This window comes from Stegastes partitus, unplaced genomic scaffold (assembly GCF_000690725.1).
Source record: "Stegastes partitus isolate 25-593 unplaced genomic scaffold, Stegastes_partitus-1.0.2 Scaffold60, whole genome shotgun sequence".
In the NCBI taxonomy this organism is placed as follows: domain Eukaryota; kingdom Metazoa; phylum Chordata; class Actinopteri; family Pomacentridae; genus Stegastes; species Stegastes partitus.
In genome coordinates, this window is record NW_007577791.1 from 1105504 (window position 1) to 1121845 (window position 16342).

At 40.1% G+C, this 16342-nt stretch overlaps 2 protein-coding genes and 1 non-coding gene across 3 annotated transcripts in view; all 3 read left to right on the forward strand.

The window, feature by feature from the left end:
- The first annotated feature begins 769 nt into the window (after positions 1–769).
- trnar-acg (transfer RNA arginine (anticodon ACG)) lies at positions 770–842 on the forward strand. Its single transcript has one exon. It is a non-coding gene; the product is annotated as a tRNA-Arg (tRNA).
- LOC103353101 (fatty acyl-CoA hydrolase precursor, medium chain-like) lies at positions 812–8740 on the forward strand. The gene is made up of 14 exons (XM_008275880.1): positions 812–953; positions 4112–4205; positions 5180–5372; positions 5458–5599; positions 5910–6043; positions 6198–6351; positions 6466–6570; positions 6679–6777; positions 6905–7048; positions 7170–7247; positions 7336–7483; positions 7587–7736; positions 7822–7894; positions 7977–8740. The coding sequence occupies exons 2-14, from the start codon at positions 4130–4132 to the stop codon at positions 8158–8160; spliced, it is 1680 nt and encodes a 559-aa protein (XP_008274102.1). The 5' UTR covers positions 812–953; positions 4112–4129; the 3' UTR covers positions 8161–8740.
- A 2089-nt stretch (positions 8741–10829) lies between these two features.
- The window catches only part of LOC103353102 (liver carboxylesterase 2-like), an 8593-nt gene continuing 3080 nt past the window's right edge, over positions 10830–16342 (forward strand). The window contains exons 1-14 of the mRNA XM_008275881.1: positions 10830–10905; positions 12380–12572; positions 12658–12802; positions 13121–13254; positions 13565–13718; positions 13842–13946; positions 14051–14149; positions 14277–14426; positions 14542–14619; positions 14708–14855; positions 14976–15125; positions 15211–15283; positions 15364–15539; positions 16237–16339. Of these exons, the coding sequence (XP_008274103.1) occupies positions 10830–10905; positions 12380–12572; positions 12658–12802; positions 13121–13254; positions 13565–13718; positions 13842–13946; positions 14051–14149; positions 14277–14426; positions 14542–14619; positions 14708–14855; positions 14976–15125; positions 15211–15283; positions 15364–15539; positions 16237–16339 (1784 nt within the window). The remainder of the gene's footprint in view (positions 10906–12379; positions 12573–12657; positions 12803–13120; positions 13255–13564; positions 13719–13841; positions 13947–14050; positions 14150–14276; positions 14427–14541; positions 14620–14707; positions 14856–14975; positions 15126–15210; positions 15284–15363; positions 15540–16236; positions 16340–16342) is intronic.

Genomic DNA, 16342 nt, shown 5'->3' on the forward strand with positions numbered 1-16342 from the left:
CATCGTGCTGGATATAACATATATTAAAATGACACATATTTTAATACGACGTGGAGTCATTCAGTAACATAATGCCGATGCTGCATCATGTCCAGCCACGACGATGATATTTAGTGAAAGAAAAAACGTGATTTCTTCAGACCTGTCAACCGCGGTTTCAGGCAGGGGTTCAGCTGTAGGTCTTTGCTGGGTTGCCAGGTCGGTTTATTGTACGCTCGAACTTGTGCACTTGTATGTTGTAATCTTGCGTATTTCTTATTTTACTTTCATTACACATTGGCTCATTATTATTATTATTATTATTATTATTATTATTATTATTATTATACTCATTTGTTTCACATTTTATCGGCTGGGTGTTGAGCTTTTGTAACAAAACTATTTTCCTGCAGAGATCAATAAACTTCTTCAGATGATAAAATACAAGCATGTTTTGATTTGCAGAGGGAACACTATCCAGTTTATAGATAAACTTCGTGTTTTCAATTTGTGAATTTAGTGGTGTCATGCTAAAAGTCTAGAGTCTAGAATATGTCAGGTCCAACTAAAATGCTGTGCCGAAAGAATTCTGTCACGTGGGGACGACTTTTCATTGCGATTGGCCAAATTGTGGTAGGTGCAACGGAAGCTGATTGATTGATTTACAATTCTTGGTAGCAGGTCGACTTCTGGATGGTCATCTCATATCTTGGTAGATTTGTGGTAGTGTTCGGCAACCTGATTGGCTGTCAGGATCTTGTTGCGTTTCCAACGGTAGATGGCGCCGTACGGGCCAGTGGCGCAATGGATAACGCGTCTGACTACGGATCAGAAGATTCTAGGTTCGACTCCTGGCTGGCTCGTCCTTTTTTTTTCGCTTCTCCTTTTCTTCCTGCGTCTCTGGAAATCAACAAAAACTAATGAACAGGAAACAAACTAAATACTCAGACAAACGGTGGACTCTGTAAAGCGGTGTAAGTATATAAATATGTTTTGGAAACACCACGGACTGTGTAATTTCAGCAAACGTTATATAACAGTTGCGTATCGATAAAGCGTAAAACGGTACATTTAGCGAAAGTATTGTGTAAGAAAGTGTGATTATTACAGCACCGACCTGAAGCTACGAAACCGCTATTAGGTGTTATTTGAAGCTGTATGGAACCATGACAACTTTATTAATACATGAAAACTTATCTGGTCATTCAGTCACACCCGCAAAGTCCAATCGCTGCATTTCCGGTTAATGTAAACGCGTTTGTTCACGTTCATGTTGAACAAATGTCGTTTTTCAACCTTGACTGACCTTAACCCTTATCTTAAGTCAGTCTTAGCTACATTATTGTAGATTAAATATTGACACTATGCTGGTAAAACAGAACCGTAATCTAAGGATGTCTAAATAATATGTTAAAACACAAGTTAAATTTTAACATATTTTGTTCAAAATATAATAACTCCTAGGGCAAAACCTCCCCAAGAAGTTTCCTTTAAAGCAATTCTGTAGTGTTCTGCTGAAACACATTTAAAAATACTGTACTGTATATATAAAGTAAAAATAATAATAATAAAAAAATACTACACACTAAATCATGTCCTGCTGACAGGTATTAAAAGACATTATCAGTTTGTGCATATATTGAAATAAAAAATAAAGAAACCGTAAAACTATAATTAATACATTAGAATTGCTGAAAACATGCATTGAATATTGAGATTAATTTTAACAGCGACATTAACAAGATGCATGTTTTTTCAAGACCCCGTCCAGTGATAATACAGTTTATAATTTGTTAACTTGTCCAAGAAGACACATCATGAGTGAATAAGCAGTTAATGCAATGGCAGAGCATTTCCACCCTCAAAGTGGACACAGCAGTCTCTAAAACACAGACTCCCACTTCCAAGGATTCATAAGTAACAAACCAAAGAACCAATCCTGCCAACCTACAACGTAGAGCTTTCTGTATCATTCTTCTTCTTCTTCAGAAACAGCCTCCAGCCTGATATGGCTAAATTGTACAAATATTACAGCTTGCCATTGTTTAGTCTGAACAGAGTCAAAGGTGAGCTGAGGCAACGGTGCGGAGTGACATCGAAGACAGTTTAAGGCTGGAAGAACTTGTTTTCATGGAAAATACAAACCAACAAATGATTAAACTACAGGTTTAATCAACAGCTAGAGAGGGACATCTTGACATACTGGACACAATTAGCTCCAAACTAGTTGGGATGCTATTAATCATGCTTGCACGCCCACCTCTTTAAATGGGATTAAAGTAACGTTATGTTCTCAGTTGATTAATGTGCAAACAGTCATCTATTGTCAAACTCTGCACAGTCACCATTTGCTGCAGTGAAGCTTAAACATACAACTGAAGGAACAACAAGAAAAACATGTTCATTTTTTAATAGGGTGGGGTGAGGTGTGTTTTCCTGTCCTTTTTGATCCCTACTTCTAACTCTCACTTAAGGCCAGGTGGGGCAAAATTGCCAAGCTGGAAAACACAAGATATATATACAAAAAAAAAAACCCATCTGACTGATTGAGGCAATAATAATAAGTGTGGAGGGCATTGGCATGATTTTGTGTCTTTTTTAAGAATGTAATCTTTAATGTTTTCTGCACAGAGCCACAAAGTTCTATCACATAGTGTACATGTTGCTGTTATCCACACAATATTAATAATTGAACATTGTACGTCATTCTGTTTCAAGACTTAACACACAACTCTCAACAAAATTCAATATATTTTTTCAGGCAATATGCTAACTTAGCAGTAACTCCCTAAAACATAAAACCATTGACAACATCAAACGTATTTTTTTAAAAATATAAAACCCACTATACTAATAACTAACCTACTACTGGCAACTGTCAACACATCATATATCCCTAATGTTTTATATATGCTTGGTTGTTACACCTATTTGGCCAAGGATAATATTATTCCTTCTGATAGTATTCAGTTGCTTTTAAGTCAAATACCGTTCGCCATTGTTAGGAATGTTTGCAATGTGGCCACAGTCTCCGGTTTTTGATGCACAGCAAATAATCAGTCACCAATTATTCAGATGTTTCGATACACCAGGATTGAGTGACATCAGTTGTATGTCAGTTGATGTTGTTGTGTTTAAAAGAATATAAACTCTTATATCGTCTTGCCACGAATCAGATATGATCCCGTATCTGCACAGTATAGAATCTATCAGCAGCAGCGAGTTAGCTTAGCATTAGATAAGGACCAGATAAAGGAGGGAGAACTAGCCGAGCTCTGTCCAAAGGTAATGCAGTCTGTTTCACAGCACCAAGCTTTATCTTGTTTTCCTGAAATCAGTCTGACTACATTGAAACTTAACCGAATAAACAGATTACAGGGGAGGAAACTCAACAATCACCATGCATCTTCCTTTGTCTGCTTGTTTCTCTTGCCAGCCCAGTTAGTCAGAGAGATAGACAGCATCCTTTGGATCATGTTGTCTGACGTGGTGTCTCTTACCGAACTCAAGCGAGCAATCAAAACAGATCAGAACAGAGGGAAAATTGTTGCACGCTACAATAATTTGTGGGAAATTTTAAGTTGTAATTTTACAGCAACAATGAGGTAACAGTGATAGTAAAAACTACTAGCAACTCTTTATGAACTTGTCTTTTCATTTAGTCATGGTACCAAAGACAAACATCTGCATTTCGAGTCAAATCTTTCTGTTTTAATTAAACCTTTATGTACCTTGAAGGCAGTTTGTCTAACGAGCAGTGCGGTGCACCAGGGCTCCAAGGGCAGACTGCAATGCAAAGAGAGCCGTTAATCTACAATGACTCTGAAAGCGGTTTAAAGTTCTTTTCCGTCTATGTAAAAGTGCAGTTAGTTTCGTAGCACTATATTGCCCATTAGCCTTTCACACACAGAGGCGTTGCCAAAAGCTCTTAAGTATTAAACAGTGACGTGATATTTGCTTCTGACCTGAAAAACAGGTGAACCACGTTGTAGATAGCGGTCAGGATATCTACTGGTTCTTATTATATCTCAGATTTTATTGCATCTTTGCATGCAGTCATATATCGGTCACAGTTAGGAGGGGAAGGCTTTATAAAGGGTAACGTTTTTCTTTGTGCACTTCCTCTTTACAGGATCACACCAAGAAAACCATGAGGCTCCATGCAAAGCAAACTTTCTGCTTTTTAATTTCTGTTTTATTTGTGGGAGTTGCGGCAGAACCGCAAGGTAAGTAACCTTATTTCTTTGCACGATGACATTGGCTTGAATCAAACTGGCCTCTTACCTACATGCACACTGTGTCCAAAGGTGAAAGATAACAAAGACTCAAGTACAGTGTAATTTTTAATTCAAGCTGGTACAGAACAGGGAGGAATCTGGACCAGAGTCACGAAAGTAAAGTCCATTAAACTGCAGCAAATTATTAGAACAAAATAAACAATTGCACAAGCCAGTAGCAAGTTTCGCAGATGAATAACAGCATGGTAGCGCCAACCTCATTGTTGGCCATCTGCATTTCATGTCAAAGGTGGATGAGGACAGGCGAGTGATGGTGGTGGTCAGGAGGCAAGGGGTGTCAGAAGGGAGTCTAATGCAGCAGGACCATCAGAAGCAGGGGACAGAGCTGCAGAGGGCGTCTGTGGACAGTTTAAACCAGATTACTCATCAATGGAGGACTGCTCACAGACCCATGAGGCTGTGCTGCTGTCATCCAAGTCATCAACGCATGAGAGGAAGCCGGCAAGGGACGACTTAACCGTTGCAGTTGTAGCCTCCAACTCAGTTTTGTGCCAATCAGATTCAGGAGAAATAATCAGTTATGTTAGAAGCAGGCAAGTGTAAAGGACCTGCTATTGTTACACTTCCAATCCTCGACATTTAAGAGGGAAATATTGTACTTTCTGTTCTGACTGTTTTAGTTGCTTTTAAGATGATTATTTTACACAATGGATAATATGATAAGTTTTAAAAATACAACACATTATTAAAGAATAAAGTAGTGATTTCCAACCTTTGTGACTTCTGACATTATAAAATCCAGTGTGTCATGAAGGCAACAATTCAGATATTTGCATATTTGGAGGAGGAGAATACGAGGTGCACTTAATACCTAGTGCATTTAGCACCTAGTATTTGTCATTTTGAAATTAAATGACTGAGTTGTGAAGGAATAATTCTGACTGATTCTAATATCCCAACAGCACCTGAAGTCCACACAAAGCTCGGGAGCCTGAGAGGTGAGTATGTGAGTATAAAGGGCAAAGAGACCGGAGTCCACGCCTTCCTGGGTGTCCCATTTGCCAAGCCACCCATAGGTCCTTCCCTGAGACTGGCTCCACCTCAGCCTGTAGAGGGATGGAAAGGAGTGAGAGACGCCACCAAGCTGCCACACATGTAAGACACATGTGCTGCAGTGTTTGAACACCACACCTGGAGGAATTGCCTCCTATATTTATTGATAAAAATGTCTCTTTTTCAGGTGCATTCAATATGGAACGATTAGTCCGGAAATGCTTGAGACCCTTGGTATGAAACTTTCAGAAATCACAGACATTTCAGAAGACTGTCTTTACCTGAACATCTACACTCCAGCAAACAGAGCGAAAGATGCCAAGCTCCCAGTAAGAACTCTTTGCTGCAGATTTTAAGTGATGCTGTTCAGTTACTGAGATTCAGCTTTGGGAAAGCTCTGACAGTCTTCCTGGAGGAGTTGGTTTTAATGCTTTTGAAGAACTCCCAGCGGGAATAGGAATAATTATGGCTTTATTTAGTCCCAGATTGCAACGGGTTTACCTCTAAATTCAAACTGATGTCCTGTTTATGTCATCAATTTAGTTTAAAGTCACCTAATTTAATCTATTTTGTGATGAGTTCAGTAGGATAAAAGTAAGAATGTTGCTTTAAGATGAACCCCTTTCCTTACTTTATCAGGTGATGGTCTGGATCCACGGTGGGGGCTTCAGTGCAGGTGGAGCTTCAATCTATGATGGTTCTGCTCTGACTGCTTACCAGGATGTGGTCGTGGTTGTAATCCAGTATCGTTTGGGACTTCTGGGCTTTCTCAGGTAATCTGAAGCTGCTACGAACAGCTAGTATAAACCAGGGGATATTCTACTACTTTGAATGTGATTTGTGCCACATGGGACGAAGAGTTCAAAGTTGACTCATTTTTACCAGCTGCTGTAAACATGATCGACACTAACTCTATGTTCTATCCAGCACTGGAGATGAACATTTATCAGGGAACTTTGGGATGCTGGATCAGGTAGAAGCTCTGAGGTGGGTCCAGCAGCACATTCACGACTTTGGAGGAAACCCAGATTTAGTGACCATATTTGGGGAGTCTGCTGGTGGAATAAGTGTATCTCTCCTGGTAAGAATCAATTAGCAGAAGAAGTATTTTAAATATACCCTTTTTTTTTGTTGTTTGTTTTTTCCAGATTGATCAGTTATGTCATTGCAAAGTTATTTCTATCTGTTCTAACAGCTCCTCTCACCATTGTCTGATGGCCTGTTCCACCATGCCATTGCTGAGAGCGGCACAGCTGCAATGGATTATCTTGTGTCAGATAATCCTCTGCCAATGACGCAGGTTAATAAACACTGTGCTTCTTCTTTTTTTGTGTGTACATTATTGACAATGTCATAACATATTTGTTTTTCTAAATTGTTGACATTGATTCTTCACATCTCTCCTCAGATGGTTGGAAAAACATCTGGCTGTAGCATCGAAAGCACCAAGAAGTTTGCGGATTGCATGAGAAACCTTGATATTGACACCATTAAGGCTCTTGGGGAGGTGAGATACTGTTTGCAAAACTAATATAGATTGTTGAGAACAGATTACATGAATGTAAACCTAAAGTCTTCTTCTTTTACATAACGGTTTTTATTCACTGACCTGTCGCACATTTTATTCTCTCAAGAATCAAACATTTACATTTCATCCAAATGTTGATGGACGCTTCCTGACGAAACCTGTGGATGAGCTGCTCCATAAACATGAACTCCTCACTGTACCATTCATGACTGGTGTTAATGATGATGAAGGAGGATGGATGCTTGCTCATGTAGGTGTTAAATGTTTACAGAAATGTAAATGAATCAAGAGCTCAGTGATTTTCCAGTCTTTAATTTCGGATCACTTTGCTTGTGTGCAAATGTTAAATCTTTATTGCTGTCTTTCTTTAGTTCTTTGCTCCTCCAAACTGGACGGAAGGAATGGATCTGGAACAGGTCATGAATGTGATATCTACCTTCTACCCTGATGTAAGACAGACTCTGCCTGATGTTAAAATACGTCTGTTCCTCAACATGTTCAAGCTTCTTTGACAGATGTGTTGTTCATTTTTTCAAGCCCAAAGATGCAGTCAAGAGAGATTTGATGATGGATTATTATTTTAGAAGTGGTGAAGACCGTGTGAAGAACAGAGATGGAATGACTGAGATGATTGGAGATTTTATGTTTAACATTCCACTTATTGAAGTTGCTAATGCTCACAGAGGTAATTTTTATTTATTTATGCAAGATTGTGAAAATTTGTCCAGGAAGCAGTATTTAACATGACTGTCACATACTAAATATCACATCTATTTGTCTGCGACTAGACGCAGGCGCCACTGTCTACCTGTATGAGTACCAGCATCCTCCTTCATTCCTGAAGAAAAACAGGCCTAGCTTTGTTGGAACTGACCATCTAGATGAAATGTTTATAGTGTTCGGATTGTGCTTCACAACTACCCAGTTCGAGTTAATTGGTAAGTGCAACAGAGCACCAGATACTTCGGGTGTCTTTGGATTTTCTGGAGAGCAAAATGTTTTACCAGATTATCATCATTTTAGATCCATGCCCTGAAGAGGAGGAACGGTTTAGCAGAACCATGATGAGCTACTGGGGCAACTTTGCTCGCACGGGGTAGGAATTACTGCTCATTGTAAGTTAAAGTATATGTGGAGATAACACCAACTTGTTTATAACTGTGTGTATGTGTGTGTAGGTCTCCTAACGGGGATGGCCTTGTCCATTGGCCAAAGTATGGAGCAACAGAGGAGTATCTGGCAATTGGTTTAAAGGAGCAGGTAGTTGGTCGAGCCCTGAACAAGGACCGGTTTGTGTTTATGACTCAAACCCTACCAGAGATGATCCAACATGATGAAAATGTGGAGCACAGCGAGCTATAAAACAATCCCATCTCTTCACTCTATACTTTTTTGATCACTTGTGTAGATAGATAGAGGCGTTATTGTCATTGTGCAAAATACCACAAAACTTGTCAGCAATCAGCAGCAACCACAGTGAAGTCAGCCAAAACTGCCTCACACATACTGTGTCCAACCTGTGATTTTAACAAATCGAAGAACTCACATTTTTTATTTTTTGTGGCTAATGCAAACTATGATCCATTGCATAAAATTCAGATTTAAAAAAAAAATAACATAATGAACTTAAAAAGGCGTCTGGTGGCAGTCATGAGGAGCTACAACCTAGCGGGGGTACATTTTTCTCCAGAAGACATCATTTGAAGGCAGATAACTTAAGGGAGTATTTACCCACCTACTGCTGTGTTAATATAATTAGTAAATGATCTGGATTCTAATATTAAATGAAAATTTCTGACTAAAAAAGTTCATTTGTGTCATACAATAGCAGTGAAAAATGTGGTCATCCTTTAAGGTGATAATAACTGAAAACAGCTGTCCTGTATGAAAATGTGATCGACAGGAAAATACCTGGTGCAACAATAAACAGATGTAACAAAAACTTTGCTTTCAGTGTTTTTTTTTTAAATGTTTATTGTTGTTATTGTAATTATTGAGAAGCACACTTAAGCTGAAAAGCTTCCTGAAGTCTGATGTGAGCTGTTCGGTAGGTCAGTCTTAGCATATGGGTCAGAACCCAAGCCTCAGTCTCAGGTCCTGCCGAGCTCCTACTCCCTCTGTCTCTCCGTCTCTTTCTCTCTCCCTCTCAATATTTACTATACCTATCCGCCGCTGATCCCCAATCTGTCTCCTGTCTGCCTTCCCTGAGCCTGTCTGTCCCTTTAGTTTTCCTCAGATCCCTCCTCAATTTTTAGAGTTTTTCTTGGGTTTTTGTCGTTTTGCTCTTTTTTTGAATTAGGTTTGGTTAGTCCCTGTTCAGTTCTCTCCTCCTGTTTACTTCTCCCTTTTCAAATTAGTATGTATTTACTGTCTTTGTTAATAAAATCTTTTGAGCATTTACCACCTGTCTCCACTTGTGTCTACATTCGGGTCCCCAGATCTGAATGACAGTACAGTCTGGCCAGAAGTGAATCCAGCGGACACAGAGCCCAGTTTTGACTCAGTGCCAGCCTCCCTGTAGCCAGCCAGGGGATGCTGCTCTGCCACCATGATCAAGCCCTCAAAGATTTTTCAAGTTAGAATCAAACCCTGCTCAGTCAAATTAGCCTCCTAACCAGTCAGGTGGCCACCTTATCAAATCCGATCAATCAGATGTCCTCTGCTCAGGATCCCAATCCTCCCCAGTCATCTGTTTTCCCCCAGAGCCACCTGGCTACTACTTTGTTTTTGAAGACAATGAATCCTATGATAATTTGGATTCTTTGCGTTGTTCGTTGTTTGTATGATGAATGGAAGAAGGCTCACAAAAAAGGACTCAGAGAGGCAGCAGTGTCTTTGGTACGCAGGCAAGCCGCGTGAAAGCCATCAACTCATTTACTGAATTTGTTTTTTAATTTTCTTGACATGTCACTTGGACTGCAAGGTGGCTCGGTGGTTAGCACCGCCGCCTCACAGCTAGAAGATCCACGGTTCACGTCCCGATCTTTCTGCGTGGAGTCTCCATGTTCTCCCCGTGCAGCGTGGGTTCTCTCCAGGATCTCCGGCTTCCTCACCACAAGGTCCAAAAACATGTTGAGGTTAATTGGTGATTCTAAATTGTCCATAAGTGTGAATGTGAGTGTTCTTGGTTGTCAGTCTCTAAGTGTAGCCCTGTGATAGACTGGTGACCTGTCCAGGGTGTCCCCTGCCTTCGCCCTAAGTCAGCTGGGATAGGCTCCAGCCCCCTGTGACCCTAGTGAGGATTAAGCGGTGTATAGATGATAGATGGATGGACATGCCACTTTCCTAGCTTTTGTACCCCATGCCACCTACCCAGTCAATCAGCCACCAGCCTGCAGTTCCCCAGCCAACTTTAGAATTAGTCAGCTCCCAGTCTACCCACATCAGCATATCAGCTTTTCTGTTGGATAGAGCCCTTGGTCTAGACAATCACCACACTACTCTAACTACTCTTCCCACCTGAAGCTATCTTGACCTTACCCTGACCTTCCCCAGCACCCTGGAGGTCTTGCTGCTGAGCATCGTAGAGATCCCGGTCAACCAGTCATGCATCCTGGCCACTCCTGAGGGGGTCAACACCGCCTCACCTGGTCCTGTCTCTGATGCCGTCTCACCTGATCCTTTTTTAAAAGGAGATCACAAAAACATAAAGGCAGCATAATTACAGTTATAGGTCAAAGTAAAGTAGACCGACAGTACTTGTAGTTGCTTTCTTTAAAGTTTATTGCCAGTTATCTACAAGTGCAGTTATTTTAGTAGCACTATATCTCTCACAATCCTTTCACACACACAGAATCATTGCCAAACGCTTTGAAGTATTGACCAATGACATGTTATTTGCTTTTGACCTGAAAAACAAGTGAACCACGTGGTAGATATAGGTCACAAGGTCTGCTTGTTGCTTCATATTTCGGATTTAATTGTATCTTACATGCAGCTTTATCTCGATCACAGTTACGAGGGGAAGGCTTTATAAAGGGTGACGTTTTTCTCTGCACGCTTCGTCTTTGCAGGATCACACCAAGAAAACCATGAGGCTCCGTGCAAAACAAACTTTCTGCTTTCTACTTTCTGTTTTATTTGTGGGAGTTGCGGCAGAGCTGCAAGGTAAGTGAACTTTTTTCTTTGCATGATGACATTGGAGACAACACTCACATTACTCATCAACTGTAGATATGACAGCATAGTAATGAATAAGAGCTATATCTTTTAAAAATCTGCATCAAATAGGACTGAATGCATTGTTAACCTTCTGTCCTACCTTAACTGTTGTCAGGTTTTGGCTTGAATCAAAGTTGCCTCTTACCTACATGCACACTGTGTCCAAAGGTGAAAGATAACAAAGACTTGAGTACAATGGGAATTTTAATTCAAGCTGACACAGAATAGGGAGGAATCTGGACCAGTGTCACCTGAGTCCAAAAAACTGAAAGAAAAGAGATAAATAAACAAAGATGTCTTTCAAACAGAAGCAAATTATCATAACAAAAAACCCAATCGCACGGGACTCCCTGAGTTACGCATCTCAACCAACTGCTCCAACCTCATTGTTCCATATGAGGTAAGCTGGCCGTCTGCAGTTCATGTCTAAGGTGTATTAGGACAGGTACCGATCGTTGGGGTAAGGAGGCAAGGGGTGTCAGAAGGGAATCCATTGCAGTAGGACCATCAGAAGCAGGAGATAAAGCTGCAGAGGGAGTCGGTGGACTGCTTAAACCAGATTACTCGTCAATGGAGGACTGCTCACAGACCCATGAGGCTGTGCTGCTGTCATTACAAGGAAGCTGGCAAGGGACGACTTAACCGTTGCAGTTTTAGCCTCCAACTCAGATAACTCAGTTTTGTGCCAATCAGATACAGGAGAAATAATCAGTTATGGTAGAAGCAGATAAGGATAAAACACCCACATTACTATTATTGGAGAATTACTGTCTTTCTCTGCGTGTTCGTTTCTAAAGATGAGATCGGATTCAGTTCGGTCTCAATCAATCAATTTAATTACACATTGAATATTGCATTACAGAGCTCTGGGTCAAACTCTCCCTGGCATCAGACAAAGCAAGACTACTCCTGTTGCCTCTGACCCTTCTTTTTTACTACTAAGTCACGTGATGCATGTTCAGGTCGTAAAACAACTGATTGGGGCCCATCTTCATCACACTGAATAGTTGCATCCTTATATGGACTTTTTTTCCTCCGTCTATTGCTTGTCCTGTGAAACCATAAAAGAAAAAGACCCAAGCAACTTCTTCAAAAGAAGACATTTCATGACTATGTGCATATATGTAACTTCTTTTATATTTTAAACCTTAAGGACTATACTTCACACATGATATAATATATTTATACACAACACTATCAAACACTTCATCTAGAGGCAGGAAGTTGACTTGGAGCCCTGCCGACAACAACTGTAATTGGTTAAAGGTCAAAAGTTGAAGTTGAGGTCACAATTTTGATATTTTCATATTCGCAAGAGCTATGATTGTCACTTAGCACCTAGTATTTGTCATTTGGAAATTAAATTACTGAATTCTGAAGTGTCACATTATGATTCTGACTGATGCTAATGTCCTGACAGCACCTGAAGTCCACACAAAGCTCGGGAGTCTGAGAGGTCAGTATGTGAGCGTAAAGGGCAAAGAGACCGGAGTCCACACCTTCCTGGGTGTCCCATTTGCCAAGCCACCCATAGGTCCTTCTCTGAGACTGGCTCCACCTCGGCCTGTAGAGGGATGGAAAGGAGTGAGAGACGCCACCAAGCAGCCAAACATGTAAGACACATGTGCTGCAGTGTTTGAACACCACACTCGAAGGAATTACCTCCAATATTTATTGATAAAAATGTCTCTTTTTCAGGTGCACTCAACAGCCAGTGGAACTTTTTGTGGATATGTTTGAAAGCTTTGGTATAAAACTTTCAGAAATCCCAGACATTTCAGAAGACTGTCTTTACCTGAACATCTACACTCCAGCAAACAGAGCTAAAGATGCCAAGCTCCCAGTAAGAACTCTTTGCTGCAGATTTTGAGTGATGCTTTTCAGTTGCTGAGATTCAGCTTTGGGGAAGCTCTGATAGTCTTCCTGGAGGAGTTGGTTTTAAGAATTCATAATGTCAATAGGAATAATTATGGATCGATTTAGTCCCAGATTGCAACGGGCTTACCTCGAAACTCAATCTGGTGTTCTGTTTATGTCACCAACAGTTTTAAAATTCAAGTCTTTGTTTAAAGTCATTTAACTGAAACTGTGATGAGTTCAGTAGGAATAAAGTAAGAATGTTACTCTGAAGAAAAGATTAACCCTTTCATGACTTTACCAGGTCATGGTCTCTATCCACGGCGGGGGCTTCAGTATGGGGTCAGCTTCAATGGGTGACAGTTCTGCTCTGACTGCATACCAGGATGTGGTCGTGGTTGCGATCCAGTATCGTTTGGGACTTCTGGGCTTTCTCAGGTAAATGGACTCAAGTTGCCAACTATGAACAGTTGATACAATCATGAACACAAGTTTACATACACTTGTAACAGCTTCCATGATTCCATCAATGGTTAAGAGTTATAGGAGTCATTGGAAACTGAATGATATAGGTGGTCTTTAGATGTGTACGCAAACTTTTTTTTTAAATTTTTTTTACATCCTGTGGTTATGTTCAAGGGCTTTGAATGTGATTTGTGTCACATGGGACCACTAATTCAAAGGTGACTCATTTTTACCAACTGCTGTAAACATGATCTGGTCGACTCTAACTCTATGTTCTATCCAGCACTGGAGATGAGCATTTATCAGGGAACTTTGGGATGCTGGATCAGATAGAAGCTCTGAGGTGGGTCCAGCAGCACATTCACAACTTTGGAGGAAACCCAGATCTAGTGACCATATTTGGGGTGTCAGCTGGTGGAGTGAGTGTATCTCTCCTGGTAAGAATCAATTAGCAGGTTAATTATTTCAAATACACGCCATTTTTTCTCTCTCTCGCTTTTTTTTCCCTTGCAGATTGTGCAGTTATGTCATTGCAAAGTTATTTCTATCTGTTCTAACAGCTCCTCTCACCATTGTCTGATGGCCTGTTCCACCGAGCCATTGCTGAGAGTGGCACAGCTGCAATGGATTTACTTGTGTCAAATAATCCTGGACCAGTGATGGAGGTTAATAAGCACTGTGCTTATTTTTATTTTATACAATACTGAGAATGACACAACATATTTGTTTTTCTAAATTGTTGACATTGATTCTTCACATCTCTCCTCAGATGGTTGGAAAAACATCTGGCTGTAGCATCGAAAGCACCAAGAAGTTTGCGGATTGCATGAGAAACCTTGATATTGACACCATTAAGGCTCTTGGGGAGGTGAGATACTGTGTGCAAAACTAATATAGATTGTTGAGAACAGATTACATGAATGTAAACCTAAAGTCTTCTTCTTTTACATAACGGTTTTTAATCGCTGACCTGTTGCACATTTTATTCTCTCAAGAATCAAATATTTACATTTCATCCAAATGTTGATGGACGCTTCCTGACGAAACCTGTGGATGAGCTGCTCCATAAACATGAACTCCTCACTGTACCATTCATGACTGGTGTTAATGATGATGAAGGAGGATGGATACTTGCTCATGTAGGTGTTAAATGTTTACAGAAATGTAAATGAATCAAGAGCTCAGTGATTTTCTAGTCTTTAATTTGGGATCACTTTGCTTGTGTGCAAATGTTAAATCTTTCTTGCTGTCTTTCTTTAGTTCTTTGCTCCTCCAAACTGGACAGAAGGAATAGATCGGGAGCAGCTCACGAACATGATGTCCCTCTTTTACCCTGATGTAAGACAGACTCTGCCTGATGTTAGAATACGTCTGTTCCTCAACATGTTCAAGCTTCATTAACAGATGTGTTGTTCATTTCTTCAAGCCCAAAGATGCAGTGAAGATAGATATGATAACAGATGAATACATTAGAACTGGTGAAGACCGTGTGAAAAACAGAGATGGATTGACTGAGATGATTGGAGATTTTATCTTTAACATTCCTGCTATTAAAGTTGCTAATGGTCACAAAGGTATTTTTTATTTTTTTTTAAAATTGTCATGCAAGATTATGAAAATCTGTCCAGGAAGCAGTATTTAACATTAACATACATGTCACATACTAAATATCACATCTATTTGTCTACTACTAGACGCAGGCGCCACTGTCTACCTGTATGAGTACCAGCATCCTCCTTCATTCCTGAAGAAAAGCAGGCCTAGCTTTGTTAGGAGTGACCATGGAGATGAAGTGTTTATAGTGTTTGGAATCTGCTTCACAACTACCCAATTCCAATTAACTGGTAAGTGCAACAGAACACCAGATGCCTCAGGTGTCTTTGGATTTTCTGGAAAGCAAAATGTTTTACCAGATTATCGTCATTTTAGATCCATGCCCTGAAGAGGAGGAAGAATTGAGCAGAACCGTGATGAGCTACTGGGGCAACTTTGCTCGCACAGGGTAGGAATTACTGCTCATTGTAAGTGATAGTATACATGGAGATAACACCAACTTGTTTATAACTGTGTATGTGTGTGTAGGTCTCCTAACGGGGATGGCCTTGCCCATTGGCCAAAGTATGGAGCAGAAGAGGAGTATCTGGCAATTGGTTTAAAGGATCAGGTAGTTGGTCGAGCCCTGAAGAAGGACCGGTTTGTGTTTATGACTCAGACCCTCCCAGAGAAGATCCGACAACATAATGAGAATATGGAGAACGGTGAGCTATGAAACCACCACATCTCTTCACTCTATACCATGATAGTTTTTAATTACTTGTTTTTAACGACATTTAAGTCAAACAATATTACCTTCAAATTGTTCTTACCGGCTTCCTATTCAGTCCTATTTGCTAAAAGCTCCACCAAAAATTTTTTCCCCTTTAATCTTTTCACAAGTTTCCCCCCCCCCCAAAAAAATCTTCAAATTATCCAACATCTCACCAAAAATCTAAGATTAGAGAAAAATCCACAACTTGAAAACAACTTTTGTTTCATAATTTAGTTTTAGTTTTTCAGAATAATCATCTCATGACATCTCACATTTACGTGGTGTCCCTGAACATTATTAATAATAATCTGATCATGTGATTTATAGGTATATTCAGAGTAACCAAACCAGTTCTTTACCTTAATTGACTAAATACATTTTGCTAATATTTATGTACTTAAGTTGGATTTTTCATGCAGGACTTTTACTTGAAATGGAGTGTTTTTGCATTGTCATATTACTACTTTAATTAAAAAAAGGATCTGAAGACTTCTTTCACCACTGGTTCTGACTGTAATCAAACAGTGGATATTTGGAAAAATGACATTTGTCACTTAGGAGCTACAGGTAGTTTTTCACTGCAACATGAAAGTACTGAACTGTGAAGTGTCACAGTATGATTCTGACTGATTCTAATATCTTGACAGCACCTGAAGTTCACACAAAGCTCGGGAGCCTGAGAGGTGAGTATGTGAGTGTAAAGGGCAAAGAGACCGGAGTCCACGCCTTCCTGGGTGTCCCATTTGCCAAGCC